The sequence below is a fragment of the Urocampus carinirostris genome, chromosome 13, assembly GCF_059441175.1.
Source record: "Urocampus carinirostris isolate Australia breed hairy pipefish chromosome 13, RoL_Ucar_1.0, whole genome shotgun sequence".
In the NCBI taxonomy this organism is placed as follows: domain Eukaryota; kingdom Metazoa; phylum Chordata; class Actinopteri; order Syngnathiformes; family Syngnathidae; genus Urocampus; species Urocampus carinirostris.
The window spans coordinates 35,891,114-35,908,482 of record NC_142361.1 but is presented as its reverse complement, the minus strand read 5'-3'; the positions used below and the strand labels follow the sequence as shown (position 1 = coordinate 35,908,482).

The 17,369-nt window shown below is 39.3% G+C and overlaps 1 protein-coding gene across 2 annotated transcripts in view; it reads left to right on the top strand.

Moving 5' to 3' along the window:
* The window catches only part of thada (THADA armadillo repeat containing), a 120,907-nt gene that overhangs the window by 82,517 nt on the left and 21,021 nt on the right, over positions 1-17,369 (top strand). The window contains exons 32-36 of one of the 2 annotated variants that reach the window (XR_015852419.1): positions 3,942-4,066; positions 7,694-7,766; positions 9,743-9,893; positions 9,973-10,095; positions 11,892-12,014. Coding sequence is in view for 1 of the 2 variants with exons in the window: in XM_088351090.1 (XP_088207216.1) it covers positions 3,942-4,066; positions 7,694-7,766; positions 9,743-9,893; positions 9,973-10,095 (472 nt within the window). In the remaining variant the exon portion in view is untranslated. The remainder of the gene's footprint in view (positions 1-3,941; positions 4,067-7,693; positions 7,767-9,742; positions 9,894-9,972; positions 10,096-11,891; positions 12,015-17,369) is intronic. The other variant, XM_088351090.1, reaches the window with a different exon arrangement.

The following is a 17,369-nucleotide window of genomic DNA, read 5'->3' as shown; positions in this document are numbered from 1 at the left end:
AACCTCAGCCCAGAAAAGCATGACCAAATATTCAAAAGAAGCTAACAAAATGTATGACGCTACAAAACGTGAACGTACATGAAAAAGAACCGTGGAAAGAGGAGTTCACGTGGCTTGTAGCAGACGACGCAACGCAAACATCGCATGAATGAAGATGAGTAAATACAGGTACATACTGATAGCAGATGGAAAACAGCGATGTCATATTCATGCAATGAATGTTCTAAGTAAGATTTATAATTAACTTAAATTTAAGGTGTTGTTCTGTTATATATTCTTATTATCGATCCTTAATACTTTGCAACAATAGGTTTTTTTTTTTTGCGATTAGTTGTCTTATTGTGTTTCAACTTGTGATAAATTGGGCAGGCAACTTTATGGCCGGGCAGGCAACTTTTCAGAGTTGTCTGCCCTGGTGTCCTGTAACTTTTTGTCATTAGTTTCAGACACTGATTATACTGTAGATTTTATATATATATATATATATATATATATATATATATATATATAAACATGTTTCCTTTCTATCTATCTGGTTTTGCTGTGCCTTTTTATCATATTTGTAGAAGTAGAATAGTCCAAGAGTCTGTTTAAATCTTGTACAATGTGATGTGTTCCATCCTGGAACATAAAAATTTTACAAAAAAGAGTAGTGCTTGACGAGTTTGTCCATGTCTTCAACCAAAAACTTTACAATTTTCTATCAGTCAGGTTTTTTTTTTTCATTCGACATGCCTTTTGGGGGTTTTCACCGTTCATTTTGATAAGATTTTCGTTGCTGTAGACTTTTTGACCCTTTTAATTTTGGTCGCTTTTTCAAAATAGCATGCGTATCCAATCGGTTCTGGAATGAAAACACAAGAATTCAAATAATGAAGAACGATGGATGGATAGAGAACTAATGCCAACATTTTAATTACACCATAATGACATAGAATGCAAATAGATAAAATCTCAAAATCAATCCTGCTCAGGATTGCGTGATGCTCTAATATGCCATTCGAGAAATCAACAAATGCACTGGCAGAGGGTTAACTCAATTGGTCGTTTGCACCACAGACACTCTCAAGAAAGGTTTGCGAGGCTTCTGGGATTTTAGCACTTGGAAGGGATATGTAGACACTCCAGGCTAGGTTAGCTTAAAGTGTTTTCATTTAACTTAGCACATCTTACCATCAGATCCACTGCGTCTTTCCAGGTGGCTTCTGTCTGTCAGCAACACGGCGATCCACTGCCTGGATTAGTTTTCATGCTTGTGTATGCTGTAGCGTGCAAAGGTTTTTTTCTCCCACTGCTTTATAGCCCAACAGTAATTCTTCAGGTGTCAGCTCCATTTAGTGGAGCCCTACTTGAGCCATTTGGCATTTAATGTTCAGGAGGTGACTGCAACACTTGATCTAGACCTAGACTTAATATCATTCACACATATCTGTTAAACAAATGCGCTATAATTAAGTCTCTGCGAGCGCAGCTTCACCATTTCCCAAAATGATGGACCAGAATTTCCCTAAGGCTGTCGTAAAGTTGTTCTCAATGGCCTCATCAGATTTGTACCACGCCAGAGTGATGGCTTCAGTTACTAGTGGACATAACCATCTGCTCCTTGTATAATCCCACTAGCCATAAACTATCCAATAGGACTTTCAGAATCCCCCATCATCAGCAGAGGTACAATATCCAGGTCCAGGAAGTAAAAACTTTTGCTTTAGCAGTGTCTGAAACTCATGACAAAAAGTTAGCGGAGAGCAGGGCAGACCACTCTGAAAAGTTGCCTGCCCAGCCATGAAGTTGCCTGACCCATTTATCACAACTTGAAACACAATAAAATGACTAATCGCAAAAAAAAAAACTATTTTTGCAAAGTATTAAGGATTGCTAATCAGAATATATAACAAAACAACACTTAATTTTAAAGTTTATTATAGATCTGCTTATAACATTCATTGCATGTATATGGCATCGCTGTTTTCCATCTGCCATCAGTATGTACCTGTATTTACTCATCTTAATTCATGCGATGTTTGCGTTGCGTCGTCTGCTACAAACCACGTGAACTCCTCTTTCCACGATGCTTTTAATGTACGTTTACGTTTTGTAGCGTCATACATTTTGTTAGCTTCTTTTAAATCATTCTTCTAGGGCTGAGGTTTTGGCTTGATTCCTAACCACTTCTTCATTTTTCTTGTGTTCTTTTTGCGTCTACTTTGGAAAATGATATGCAAATGCTCGGGAAAGTCCGGAAGCACTAAGTGTTTCGAAGCAGGCTTCTGATTGGCTGCCGAGTATGCAAATTGCCAAACGAACCAAAATTTCCGAACCGAACAAAGATTTCAAAATCGGAATAAAGCAAACGTTTGATTTGAAAAAGTTGTCGGCCACCCGGGCAGAGACGTTGTATAAGTTGTACGCCCGACGTAAAAAATGCACGCCCCAGGCAGACGTTATTTCAGCTACGCTTTAGATACGTTTGCCACTTCAATGTGCACCACGAATCTAGCAGTTAGCGCAACGGCTGTATGCAACTTCTCTTATATACAGAATGTTCCTCATCTTGTTTTATATTTACTCTATTTTCCGCACTAGATCATAAATTGCACGCCCAAAATAAGAGACTTATGTCACACATTTTTCATATATAGGGCGCATGGAATTAAAACCATGGTTGCTCATTTAATGCACTTACGGTATATACAGTCCAGTTATTTATCAGTCAAAATTATGACAGACCAAAATCACGAAGCATTGTATGCAGGAGGAATCGAACCCGGTTCGCAGCAATGAGAGTGTAAAAACCTAACCACTAGACTACCAGTGCCAGAATCAAATGTTAGAAAATGGAGAAAACAAAGTCGTCTTGAATTTTAATCTTGGGGGGTATTTGATGATGAATCAGACTTTGAGTTTGATAATATCTAAAAGGACAATTTTTCCGTTTTCACTATTTGATAACGCTAATTTCTGGCCCCATGAGTAAAAATAGTGTGTTGATTTGATTGAATGTATTGCCTTTCATCTGTATTACTGGTGGATCAGTGGTGCTAGTGTCGGTGCTCTTACCACCGCCACCCGGGTTCGATTCCTGTTGTGTTTTGCGATTGATCAATAATTCCACAAATACAGTAGTATACAACCATTAAACTTTTTGTAGTAGCACACACGTATTAATACTGTATGCATTTTCGATCTTATGTGATGCATAGAAGAAGCACCAGGTCGCAGATATCTTGCCAATTTGGGTTTTTTAGGTTTGCTTAATAGTCTGGAAAATACGGTTTTCCTTTTCAGAATCATTACACTGCAATGCTTCAAAGCAGTCTGCTTTGCTATTTTATTATTATTTTTCTAACACGTCCAAATATACAATGGCTGTCTAAAGCTCACAGACAAATGTTAACATGCATGACTGTCACCCTCTCACCCATGCTCCACTCGCCCAAATTCTACAAAATAATATTTAGTTTGAACACCAAATAACACATAGGGGCCTCTAAGAAAAAATAACCAATGAGATATGATGGAGAAATGTCAACAACTGCTCTCAGCAGGATTGTGTTTTGTATCGGAGGTTACACTTGGCGGAAAACGTCTTTCCTCCTCCGGCAAAGAAAACAGTGCTTGAAAAATAGGGGCTGAGGTGGAGAGCAAAGGAAGAAAAATAATCAACTGGAGGTAGAGCTGAATGAATGGTACAGTTTCAAGAGTAGTATGAATGAATACGTAATTATTCTGGTGAAAAGGTGTGCCCCTGGCTTGGATGTAAATAGTAAGTTTAGGAAACCCAACAGATAAATGACACCTAAGTTGTTATGATAGCCTAGAGCAACTTCAATCTCCCGCAGCCCTTGGGGTTTGTGACAACCATTAACAGGGGGGACTACATTGTTATGCTCATTTTTCTTTTACCTTTACCCGCATCCTCCTTTCTCCTTTCTTCTCTTCAGGTGCTCCAGGTGTTGAGTGTGTTGAACTGTACTGGTGATCTCTACCGGATGGACAGTGTGTGGCATGTGTCTCTGAATAACTTCCTTCTGCACCTGTTAGATTTGACGCAGAGGACTGTTCACAGGTCGGAAGATGATTCAATTCTAATGAATCTTGCTAAATTTAGATATTTTACATCATATTTCAAAAGTCGTCTCCCCTGTGGTTGGGTGTCTTGTTTTTTTTTTTCAATAAAACTAGCTCTCTAATATTATATTTTTTATATACAGTGGAACCTTGGTTCTCGACCATAATCCGTTCCAGAACCCTGTTCAAAAACCGATTTGTTCGATCACCGAAATCATTTTTCCCATTAAAAATAATGTAAATCGTTTTAATCCGTTCCAACACCCTGAATGTTTACCTTGAATGTTTAACGTAAACATGAAGCTAACCCAGGCTAATCGTACGTCCGCGTTATCGTAATCTTCCGTACGAAAGATAACGCTAACATGAACGTGTAAAAATAAAAAAATCAGGTCGTTTACAAGTTATTGAGCACCCGGGTCTCCACAACAAGTGGTGAGCGGTTCATTGGAAAGGGGGCTCCGTTCCAACACCCTGAAAGTGGGGCTCCGTTCCAACACCCTGAATGTTTACCTTGAATGTTCAACGTAAACATAAAGCTAACCCAGGCTAATCGTACGTTCGCGTTATCGTAATCTTCTGTACGAAAGATTACGCTAACATGAACGTGTAAAAATTTAAAAAAAAGGGATAAAGAAAATAATTATGAATAGGATTTCTTACCTTTGTGGTGGTCAGCAGAAGGCGCAGGTGGACAGTGGGGTATTCCCTAGCAAGATCAGACACTCGCACACCTTCATATTTTGCTATTATTTCTTTCTTAAATGCAATAGTTGTACGCACTACTTTTTCTTTTTTCACCTGTAGCAACTTTGCTGCTTGCACTGACTTTCCTCGGAGGCATAATTAGGGGCTAAAACACTTCCTACACCTATATTAAAAGCGAAAGCAAAACTAAGCACGTCTGCACGCGATAACAGTTGGTCACGAAAAGAGCGATCTACACCTGTACGCCGCTCTGCATCGCACCCTAGCGTACGCACTCACGCATTACCGGCGTTCGAACTCCGATTTTTCTGACCGAACAGCGAAGCAAGAATTTCTCGAAACTTTTGGTCGGACTCTGATTTGTTCGAACTGAGAGGCGTTCGAAAACCGCTCCCTGCACCAACCAAGCACCGCTAACGCTGGCGAAATGAAAACTTTAAGCTTAGTATACACTCAAAATAAGGAGAGAAGATGTCAAAGGATTTTGAACTTACAAGGAAAAGAAGGAGAGAGCCTAAACCTCAAATTAGACATTCCACCCTGTCCTAAAAGCCCTACCCTGCGCCCTATGTTTTTAATAAATCTCCTTGGTTACAAAAGCAGATCTGCCCTAAGCGGCATGGGAATCAAAGAACAACACATGATTGGCTGATGGTTACAATGATGTAAACCGTGTATAATCATTGCTTCCTCATGCCATGAGGCTCTTTATCTCCACCCGGGGGAGTAAAAGCCCACATTAAACCCCACCCCCACATTTGCATATTGCCCTACTTTTATTACAGTGTGCATTTTTTCAACACAAGGATACTGCTGGCAGTGTGAATTTCCCTATGGGGATGAATAAAGTATCTAACCAAGTAACTTGTTTAAATCTGAACACGGAGATAACGAACAACAGTGAGGTATAACAGTCAAAATAATGAACCGGCATCATATGCAATCTCCTTGCAGGTGTCCATTTTTAAATCAGAATTACCTCATCAGTAATTTGTTAGGTGGAGTCATCTATTGTAATTGCTATGGCTAAGGTCTGCGACGATGCTTGTTTCTCAAGCAAGAGTGAAACTCAAACCGCTAAGGTGAGCAACTAGGCCAGTAATATGTGTTAAGTCCAATCCATGAGATCTATAAACTCAACCTTCTTTAAGCAATTGCTAACTCTAGCCATGCTGATGCTACAGAAATTCATAAGGGCCGACTTAAAGAAGCCCATTAGGTTGAAAATGTGTGCACTATCAATATATGGGGATGTGGGGACTATTTGTTTTTATCATTTTCTAATTGGTCTGTTGTATAAGATGGGAATTATAAGGAGCAGTACTATGAGCAGTGTCTGAAATAACGTCTGCTTTATTCCGATTCCGAAATCTTCGTTCGGAAATTTCGGTTCGTTAGCCAATTTGCATACTCGGCAGAAGCCTGCATGGAATAACTTCTTGCTTCCAAATTTAGCGTTATAAGTTTGGGGGCGGCAGTAGCTCAGGAGGTAGAGCGCTCGTCTTGGGATCAAGGGATCCCAGTTCGAATCCCGGCTCGTCTGTGTTACATGTCGAAGTGTCCTTGGGTAAGACACTGAACCCCTAATACCCCCAATAAGCAGGTTAGCGCCTTACATGGCTGCAAGGCCGCTATTGGGAAATGTGAAGCACATTGTAAAGCGCTTTGGGAAGTCATTGACTTGAAAAGCGCTATATAAATGCAGATCATTTCATTTCTTTTCAATAATAATTTGCATATCATTTTCCAAAGTAGACACACAATAAAAATGGGTTATGTGGTTAGGAATCAAGCCAAAACCTCAGCACCAGAAGAAAGATTCAAAAGAAGCTAACAAAATGTATGACGCTACAAAACGTAAACGTACATTTAAAGCATCGTGGAAAGAGGATTTCTTGTGGTTTGTAGAAGACGACGCAACGCAAACATTACATGAATTAAGATAAGTAAATACAGGTACATACTGATGGCAGACGGAAAACAGCGATGTCATATACATGCAATGAATGTTATAAGTAGATTTTTGTCATGAGTTTCAGACACTGCTATGAGTAATGCTTCAACTACTACTTTTCACATTTGCAAGAACCCAGTTAATACTTTATGAATAGGAAAAATAAGAGAAGTTGTAGCATTGTTCTACCTCTGCCATTTTTTTGTGGACACATTAACATACAAAAGAAGCATCAAATTTCTGTTAAGAACAGCCTTTAGTATTTCAATATTCGTTTATATGTTTGGTTGGTTCTTTTAACCACTAGGGTCGAAGGGGCACCATTTCCTGTGGTGTGTCTTGTACAGCTTGGTGGCACCCATCCCTCTTCAGGCCAATTTGTTTATATGCAGAGACTAATCCCTTTGACATCAATTGACAGACACTGCTGCACTTTTCTCACCATTTCAAGAAAGTACAGAACAGAACACAGATCAAGTAACAAAGAGTATTAGCCCTATTAAGCCTTTTAGACCACCGTCGGAAAACGTAGGGATTTTCTTACACTTCTCGTGGCCTCAAGGTTATGATTAAGGCAAAGCAGGATGAGATTGGGTTGCTGGCTGTCCTCATCTTCCCTGAATTTGAATGGGAGTCTGGCTCTTGTTTGTAGAACGTGTTTTTGAGTGCCAGCACACTTCTTTTGTGGCTAGTAAGCTAATACTGGCTTGTTGTTTTCGAAGTCGGTGTCATCGGAGGTTTTTGCACATCAACTAAAGAAGAAAAATTGATTTAAATGGTAGGTTCACTTGAGGTGATAGAGAGTATTTAATGCCTCTGGTTTCAAGAGAGGAGTGTTAAGTTCTTGAGTTTATTTGCGCTGATGAAAAAAAAAATCAGCAGAAATGTTCCCTATGAATAGGACAAACCTTTGATCTCTATTGAAATTGGTTCAACTGACCTATATGTGTTTCTCTCTCTTAGTGTGGAGCTGTACTGTGCATCTATGACACTGCTATCTCAGCTGGTTATCCAGGTTGTACACTCAAACCAAAAGGTAAAATCCGATTTCTAAGTATGAATAAATTGATGAATACATGGTTGGTTTGCTTGGATTTAAGTAACCACAATTGATCTGATCGTCATAAAAAACGTTAACATTTGTTGTAGTATTTTTAAGCTTTTTCTATGTATGTGAGGTTGTTATTGTGCTAGCACATATCTACACGTCACTCATACAGTAGAGAAGAATCGTGTTACTTTCGTCCTCCATTCGGGCCCCGGAGCTGTGGAATGCTCTTCCCCCTGAGATTTGATCTGCAACCTCAGTAGAACTGTTCTATTATATAGCGAATGAATGACCTATATTTTGTGTTGACGATATCTTTGTATTAATTGTTATTACAACATCCATTGCAACATGGTCATCCTGAAAGGGGATGACCTAATGTGCAGTCCCTTCTCAAAGTTTCTTCATTTTCCTCATGTTGAGGTTTTTGAGTTTTTCCTTGCCCTCATGTAGGTTTTAGATCAGGGGATAGTGTCCCAATAGTCTGTGGTTTGCAATAATCTGTGGTCTGTGCAGCCTTTTGAGACACTTTGTGATTAAGGGCGTCACAAATAAACATGACTTGACTTGACTTCTTACACCGACATGATGAGAGCCGTCCCAATGCTGTGATTGGATCACTATGCATCTATAATGGAGACATCTTGTCAAGTCAAGTCATTTTTATTTGTATAGCCCTAAATCACGAAGAGTCTCAAAGGGCTACACAGATTATTACACTATATTACACAGACTATGTTTCAGCTGACGAGAAGAGTAGGTTATTCATATGCTATGAAGTAGAAGTGAGTTTTAAGCTTAGATATAAACATTTCCACTGAGGTTGCAGATCGGATCTCAGGGGGAAGAGCATTCCATAGCACCGGTGCCTGGATGGAGAACGCTCTCGAACCAGCAGAACACTTCTTTGCTCTTGGGATCACCAGAAGACCGGCACTCTCAGATTGTAGGCTTCGGACCGGGACATAGGGGCAAATCAGATCTGAAAGATAAGAGGGAGCAATTCCATGTATGATTTTGTATAATACTAAGAGAACCTTGAAATCACATCTAAGGCTAACTGGGAGCCAATGCAGGTTAGCCAAAATCGGTGTTATGTGATCGTACTTTTTTGTCCTAGTTAAAAGCCTCGCTGCGGCATTTTGTATCAGCTGAAGAGACTTGATTCTAGACTTCGGGAGACCAGAGAGTAGTGCAGTACAGTAGTCGAGACGGGAGGTAACAAACGCATGAATTATAATTTCCGCATCCGACTGAGACAGTATTGAACGGATTTTAGCAATGTTACGAAGATGGAAGAAAGCGGTTCTAGTAATTTTCTTTACATGCATTTCAAAGGATAGATCAGGGTCAAATATGACACCTACATTTTTAACTGAGTCACTCTGTGTGATGTGACATTTGTCAATGTTCACAGCAGTTTTTGAGAATAAGTCACGGCATTTAGATGGACCAATGATTAACATTTCGGTCTTTTCAGAGTTAAGACGCAAGAAATTGAGTGACATCCACTCTTTTATCTCAATGAGGCAGGCCTCCAAATTTCCACAGTTTAGTGTGGGAGATTCCTCCAACGGAAGCTATAGTTGAGTGTCGTCTTGAATCTTCTTTATTTTTATTTTCCAATAAAGACTACCTGCACTACTACAACAACTACTCAATATTGTTTATGTCAAAAACATCAAAACCCATAGTAGTCACTGATCTGTCTAGACAAGTAATTGCATTTCCTGAAAACTAACCACTTAGATAAATTATGTTTTTTGTGATTCTACAGAATTATACATTCAAAGTAATTAATACGATTGGGAGTTGAAAAAAATATTATGTTTTAAGTATATAACTTTCATTGGAGGGAGTTAGTAAGTGGAATTTTATCGCTGGTTGCTCTTAAGTTTGAGTAGTATATTGTGTGGATGTATATTTTACATGCATATTAATTTTCAGCTGTTTCTCTCCTGCAGGGTGAAACTGTAAAGACTTGCTTATCACAGTGGGGGGCGCTAGTGTGCTCATCCTGCAGTGAGGAGCAGCATGTTGAAGTGAAATTGATGGTTGCCAAGGTGTTGGTGGACTCAACGGGCCCATTACTGACTAGCTCTGAGCTTCCACTCGGTTAGTTCTCATATATAAGCTGACGTGCTGAAAATCAATTTGAGGTGGATACTAAAAGCATTGATGTGTTTGTGTTCAGGCCTGCTCGGTACCGTGTCTCTGTGGAAGAGTCTGTTTATGCTCTTGCAGGATGAAGACCAGGAAGTTCGCAGTTCTGCCTCTGACTTCATTGCTAATGCACCAACTCATCTGATGAGTGCAGGTAAGCAGTCATTGTTAAAAGGACTCCATTATTTATATTAAGATATTAAAAATAACCATGCAATGGATATTTTGAATATTGTATATTACTACCACAAAGACAAAATAGAGTATGAGTCTTATCCAGGGTTGGGTAGGGTTACTTTAACTGGATTACTTTCAATGACTTTTGGATGACTCCAATACTAAATATGCTAATAAAAGACAAAAGAAACTAAATATGAATAAAATGATGACTCACAACACGTGGTAAGCTTTCTCTCCTGGCTTTGATCTCTTTGATCTCCGGCAAAACGAACATAAAATGCGACAGAAACAAAATGAAAATAAATCCAAACAGCTTGCCAACATCATTTTGGCCGTTCCATGTATTCTGTTACTCCCCAAGCCTGCACAAAATTGAGTCATTTTATTCATATTTAGTTTCTTTTGTCTTTTATTAGCATATTTGGTATTGGAGTGATCCAAAAGTAATTGAAAGTAATCCAGTTAAAGTAACCCTACCCAACCCTGGTCTTATCCCTGCCTCTTGACTTTGCTTAGACTGCATGATGAAAATGCCCACCAAATCCTATCTTATCAAATTCGAATGCCAAAATCCATATTCGATTGACGTTCATAGAAGGATTTTATGATACCCTTCTTACCGTAAACCCCTGACTCGTAAATACTCCAGACAATCGTAACCATTTCATAAGAGTTTTACTTCTGATTTTTATTTGGCCCGGTGAGTACAAAGACAAACCCACAGTGAGGTGACTCGGTCAACCGTTGCACTCTTTCTTTCTACAGTATTTATTATTCTACTGAAACATTTACTGCTTAGTTTAATATTTATATTATATCGTACTCCCAGTTTGAACGTGTAATTTAGGGACTAGTTTGTATCAAAAGGAAGATAAAAGTGTGAAAGCTGCCAAGCCCTATTACTGTTTAACTAAGGAGAACCTTTTATAAAATGTAATATCGTGGTTGTAAATCGGTCCATTTGTTTTGTCCAAAGGTTGTATTTGTCCAACCTATGCAACTTATATATTAGTTATGGGAAATTTTCTGAGTCAATATGTGACCTGTACTGTATCTAAAGCTTAGTTTTGGAGTCCATGATTGCAATTGTAATGGTTCTCTAAGGGCCTTAGAGCTGCAGATTGATATGTGGTTGCTGGAGACGGAGTAAAACTAGGCTTCAAACACCCTTCTGATAGATAGATGGATAGATAGATACTTTATTCATCCCCTAAGGGAAATTCACATTTCCAGCAGCATCCCTGAGCTGAGAACAGTACAATAATAAAGCCAAAAGAATACAATATACAAATACTCAGTGTGACGTGCAAATGCCCACTGTAGCGTGTTATATAGAGTAACTAAATAGTGCTACACAGAATACATATTGCAGTAAGATTCGGTAATATCCAATGTAGGTGGTGTGGTTTAATGTGGGCCTTTACTCTGCCGGGTGGAGTTAAAGAGCCTTATGGCATGAGGAAGAAAAGATCTCTTCAGTCTGTCCGTAGTACAAGACAGTGACAGCAGTCTGTCGCTGAAACTGCTCTTCTGTCTCGAGATAATGCTGTGTAGTGGATGCGATGGATTGTCCATGATTGACCTCAGCTTTTTCAGTGCTCGTCTCTCAGCTACTGTTGTTAGGCTGTCCAGCTCTTTGCCCACAACAGAGCTCGCTTTCCTAGCCAGTTTATTGAGACGAGAGGCATCCTTCTTCTTGACGCTGCCTCCCCAACACGCTGCCGCATAGAAGAGGGCGCTTGCCACTACTGTCTCATAGAATATTTTCAGGAGCTTTTTGCAGATTTTGAAGGAGGCCAGCCTTCTGAGGAAGTAAAGTCGGCTTTGCCCTTTCCTACATAGAGCTTCTGTGTTGGCAGTCCAGTCCAGTTTGTTGTCCAGCTGCACACCCAGGTATTTTATGAATAACCTATATTTTATGTTGACGATATCTGTGAATTATTTGTTATTGCCACATCCATTGCAGCCTGGTCATCCTGGAAGGGGGATTACTTCATGTGCGGTCCCTTCTCAAGTCAAGTCAAGTCATTTTTATTTGTATAGCCCTTAATCACAAAGAGTCTCAAAGGGCTGCACAGGTTATTGCACAGACTATTATTTCACACTATTATTACACCATCCCCTGATCTGGAACCAACATGAGGGCAAGGAAAAACTCAAAAACCTCAACATGAGGAAAATGAAACTTTGATAAGGGACCACTCATGTAGTATCCCCTTTCAGGATTACCAGACAGCAAAGGATGTTGCAATTACATTTTCCCCATGTTGAGGTTTTCCTTGCCCTCATGTAGGTTTTAGATCAGGATATGGTGTCATAATCGTCTGTAGTTTGCAATAGTCCGTGCAGACCTTTGAGACTCCTTGTGATCAAGGGTGTCACAAATAAACAGGACTTCACTTGACTTGACTTTCCTTATGCTAAGGTTTTTGAGTTTTTCCTTGCCCCCATCAGGGGGTGGTGTCATAATGGTCTGTGGTTTGCAATAATCTGTAGTCTGTACAACCCTTTGAGGCTCCTTGTGATTAAGGGCTATACAAATAAACATGACTTGACTTAAATGTTCTTAACTGTTGTTGGCAGAGTGATATACACTGCGTGTTTGCGTACAAGTTAGAGACTAGTTGTGAGTTAGCCTGTTGGATTTGTTGTTTGTGTGTCTTTCCCATCCCGCGGTGTTCTGCCGGTTTACTGTGAGTATGTGTGCACATGTGTGTGTGTTTTATTACTCTTATCGGCTGTCTGAGACAATGTTTCAAACCCTTTGATATGGAGTACAAAGACAAGTTCATGCCCTGCTTTTTTATCCTACCAGAACAAGTGACTTTTAATACACAACAGTTTGGATGTGTTCATGTTAGAGCGTTGAACGTATACAATTTGTCAAAGTGAATATTTCCTGGACACAATGATGTGATTGTCCATGACTTGGAAGTTTTATTAATCTCCAATTGAACCTAGTCCTACAGCAACTCCCCCACCTCTTCGCAACCACTGCCCAAATACCTCATGACTAATTGGGTCTGAAATCAAACTCTGTTCACCCTCATTGGACCTCCAGCAATGACAGTGCGAGGCTTGGAACAAAGGGATCACTTCATGGCTAGTTGATATGGCACAAAAGAATTAGGAGGGGAGCTGGTTTATGAGAGCGTATTCCATTGAAATGTGATTGGAAACACAAAACGACCATATGAACATGGAGCTTATCATATGGTCTCTTTATTCCTTTAGTAATTTGTATTGCTTAACAGCATGTTAGTGATGCTATGAAAAACAAGGACAACTATTTTTAAGTAAATATCCGCGATTAAATATTTGAACTATTTACCAGGCTATTCCAATCAAGTGAAACATCATCACCCATCATCAGTGTTCCATCTAAGCTGCGCACATTCTCAGCGCACAAGAAAATCTAGCCAGCGCACAAAAATCAGGGCTCAAAATGACTAATTAAGAAGCGACTTAAGTCAAAGTTACAGTGCATGAAGGTAAAAATACACTGGTTCCCCTGACGTTGTGTCCTAAATGCGGTATTTTGACGTCGAGTCGAAGTAGAACGAAGTTGAGTAAAGTTAGTAGAGTTTGTCGAGAACCGGCTTCTTTGGCTCGGCTCGCTAAAAAGACCCGGCTCTCAACATGACCAAATATTATGTAAAATGATGCACAAAATGACTTAAAGGAAGTGGGGAATAGAACAAAAAAGAAAAAAATACCAAATTGAAAAAGTAGTGAAAAGCTGAGAAAAAAAAAACAAAAGGGAGAGAAAAAAAGAAGGAAAAAATTTGAAAAAAGCCAGAAAAAAGAAAAGAAAAATGTAGGAAAAAAGTAAATAGAAAACAAAAAGAAAAAAGTAACAGTTCGGAAAAATGAACACAATGAGATTTTTTTTAAAGGAATTTTAAAAAAAGTAGAAAAAAAACACGGAAAAAAGAATAAAAAGTTTGTGTTGCATTCAAATAATTTCCAATTATATCAAGTGATTTTTGTTGCCAAGACTGTACTTCCACTAAAAAATGTGATTAAGTACTGTTCTGTATCTTACAACCGACTAAATAAGCCCCCCAAAATGTTAATATTATGCGACAAAATATATCAGGAAATAAAAAGAAACGGATATCTTGTGAAAGAATTGTAAGAACAAACGACGTTTGTAGGCCGTACAACCTTTGCAATAGTACATGAGTCAATTTATTCAAAAGAGAAAAATAATTTTGCATTGCCGGAAACTCAGCAAAATGTACCTTGATGTCAAGTTTTGGACATGTTGGATAATTAATTATCTTGCCACACTTGGGATTATGTTTGCTTACTGTTGTTTCAAGCGTTGCTCACCGACTTTGTGTGAACGCTCAGACCCCTGGAAAATTACAGGGAACATTGCCCATCATAGCTCACATTTACTCAAAAGCAACGGCTTGAATCTCGTTATTAGTCACTTAAAAACAACAAAGTGCGGCCCATGAGGTTAAAGGTCTAAATATTTTGATTAGATGAAATAAGTGCTCTTGAGTCGCGATGTTTCTTTTTCCTTCGCTGGGTGAATTTAAATTCAAAAAATACATGGATAATGCAACTGATAGCTTCTTTAGAGTAGGACATTCATGAAACAGACCTCGTCCTTTTTTTGGAGACATTCCTATTTCACCAGCAGCATTAAATAAATAAAAACATTACGTGCTTAAAGACAAGTCCATAATTCAGATTTATGATCTGCATTTACATAGCGCTTTTCAAGTCAATGACTTCCCAAAGCGCTTTACAATGTGCTCCACATTTCCCAATAGCGGCCTTGCAGCCATGTAAGGCGCTAACCTGCTTATTGGGGGTATTAGGGGTTCAGTGTCTTACCCAAGGACACTTCGACATGTAACACGGACGAGCCGGGATTCGAACTGGGTTCCCTTGATCCCAAGACGAGCGCTCTACCTCTTGAGCTACTGCCGGGACTATTTGTCATTTTAACATGTTTGTGATGTGTAAATGTTCATATACACGTTTCCATTGTTTTTTATGTTTTCTCTAAATGCAGTCTGGACCAAAGCAAAATGTGAATGGATGGTCACGAATCACAAATATGAATAACCTATATTTTATGTTGACACTATCTGTGTATTATTTGTTATTGCAACATCCATTGCAGCCTGGTCATCCTGGAGAGGGGATGACCTCATGTGCAGCCCGTTCTCAAGGTTTCTTCATTTTCCTCATGTTGAGGTTTTTTAAGTTTTTCCTAGCCCTCATGTTGGTTTTAGATCAGGGGATGGTGTCATAATAGTCTGCGGTTTGCACAAATCTGTGGTCTGTGCAGCCCTTTGAGACTCTTTGTGATTAAGGGCGTCACAAATAAACATGACTTCACTTGATTTGACTTGAAATTATCACAAAAACACTTTTGAGATAAAACGAAACACAACTTTTTTTTAAACAAAGTACTGGAAACAGTTAACATTTTTAGACATTATATACTGTATATACACACACATAAATATTTATACACCTATACGGGCGGCATATGGTTAGCGTGTCCACGGCACAATTCTGAGGTACCAGTCAGAAGTTTGCATGTTCTCCCCATGTTTTTGTGGATTTCCTCCGGGCACTCCTGTTTCCTCCAACATTTCAAAAACATGCTTGTCAGGTAAATCGGCCGGTCCAAATTGTCCCTGGGTGAGTTGTCAGTCTCTGTGTGCCCTGCAACTGTCTGGCAAGCAGTTCAGGGTGTCCTGTATATGTATATATATTAGATATCAAATAAAAAACATGAGCAGTCCCCTAGCATCTACCAGAAATCCAATGCAATCATTGGAGCATTGATGCTCAAAAGACTTCCCTTTAAAATTCCCTTTAAAACAAAGCAGCCGAAGACTGAAGAACTAGTCTTGAGTCAAAACTTTTTTTGTTGTTGTTTTGAATTTGAAAAAGTAGTTGTATTTTGTTTCTGTTTTTTTAAAAACATGGGATTGGGGCAAAAAGCAGTAGTCTAACGTGCAAAGCAGTGGTGTCATTTTTAGTAGCACATAAATATACGGCATTTACGCAGCATCCAAAAGTACTGCAGCACACTTTGCTATATCTAATTAATATTCATAATGTGTCAAACTTGCAAATGCTCAACTTGAAGCAATCTAGGAGCCTTCTGTGCCACAAAAATGAGCCACCCTGTGTGTGACGTGGAGTTACGCCTTTGAAAGTGGTCAGGAGTAATGTGTACCATGATAGCTAAAAATAAGTTACATAGGTAGGAAAATGGCAGCGCTTGAATGGTTGGTCTGCAAACAAGTTCCTATGTTAAGCCCATTCCGGTTCACACTGCTGTCCGAAAATAGCATATGTGCCACCCGCGAGACCACAAAACCGCGGGGGTTTACCAGAACTGATGCAAAAACAACTAAGCCTTGTCGAGAGCTTCCGGTAGGCTACTTGTAAACAATAGCATTCCATCCGTTTAGGACTTTAGGTCGCTTAATGCTGTCATTCCCAACCTTTTCTGTAACACCGACCAGTTTAATGTTTAACAATATTCTTACAGCCTAGCCCAGGGGTCGGGAACCTTTTTGACTGAGAGAGCCATAAAAGAACAATTTTTGGAAATTTGTTTCAGTGAGAGCCATATAATATATTTTGAAACTGAATTCAATTTAATGTGAGCGTAACAAGCGTCTTAATTTATTATTTTAAATAATGTTGTTATAATACTCACCATTAATGCGACTTCTGGTGCTGCATGGATTTGCTGATGGTTTTGTAGTTTGGTTGGTTGGTTCATCCGTTAACCGTGATGGTAGGTTGGACTTGATGTATTTGAGGTGTGAAAATGACTGCTCAAATGAATACGTCGATCCAAACATTGTCAATACACCAATACTCACACGCTTCAGTGTGTGGTATGTGACTGGTAGCGCGTTCCATGTTTTGAGGACCAACTCGTCTTCGGGTTGAAGTTTGTTCATTTCTGTCCACATGTGCTTGCCCGCCAACTCCGCTTTCTGTCGTGCAATTCTTTCCAACTCTTCATTCAGTGATTTGAACTTGTTCATCCGCATCTTCAATGCAAAGGCAGCATGGCGTGTGTCGAAGTGCCGCTTTACATTCAACCGTTTCATCTATGCAATTTTGTCATTGCAAATTAGGCATACCTCTCCACAAAGGCAAATTCTTCGGTCCATTCGTCCTGAAATGTACAATATTCATCATCTTTTTTTTTCGTTTCGCCATCTTCTCTGTCGAAGGGTTAGCTTTGAGCTA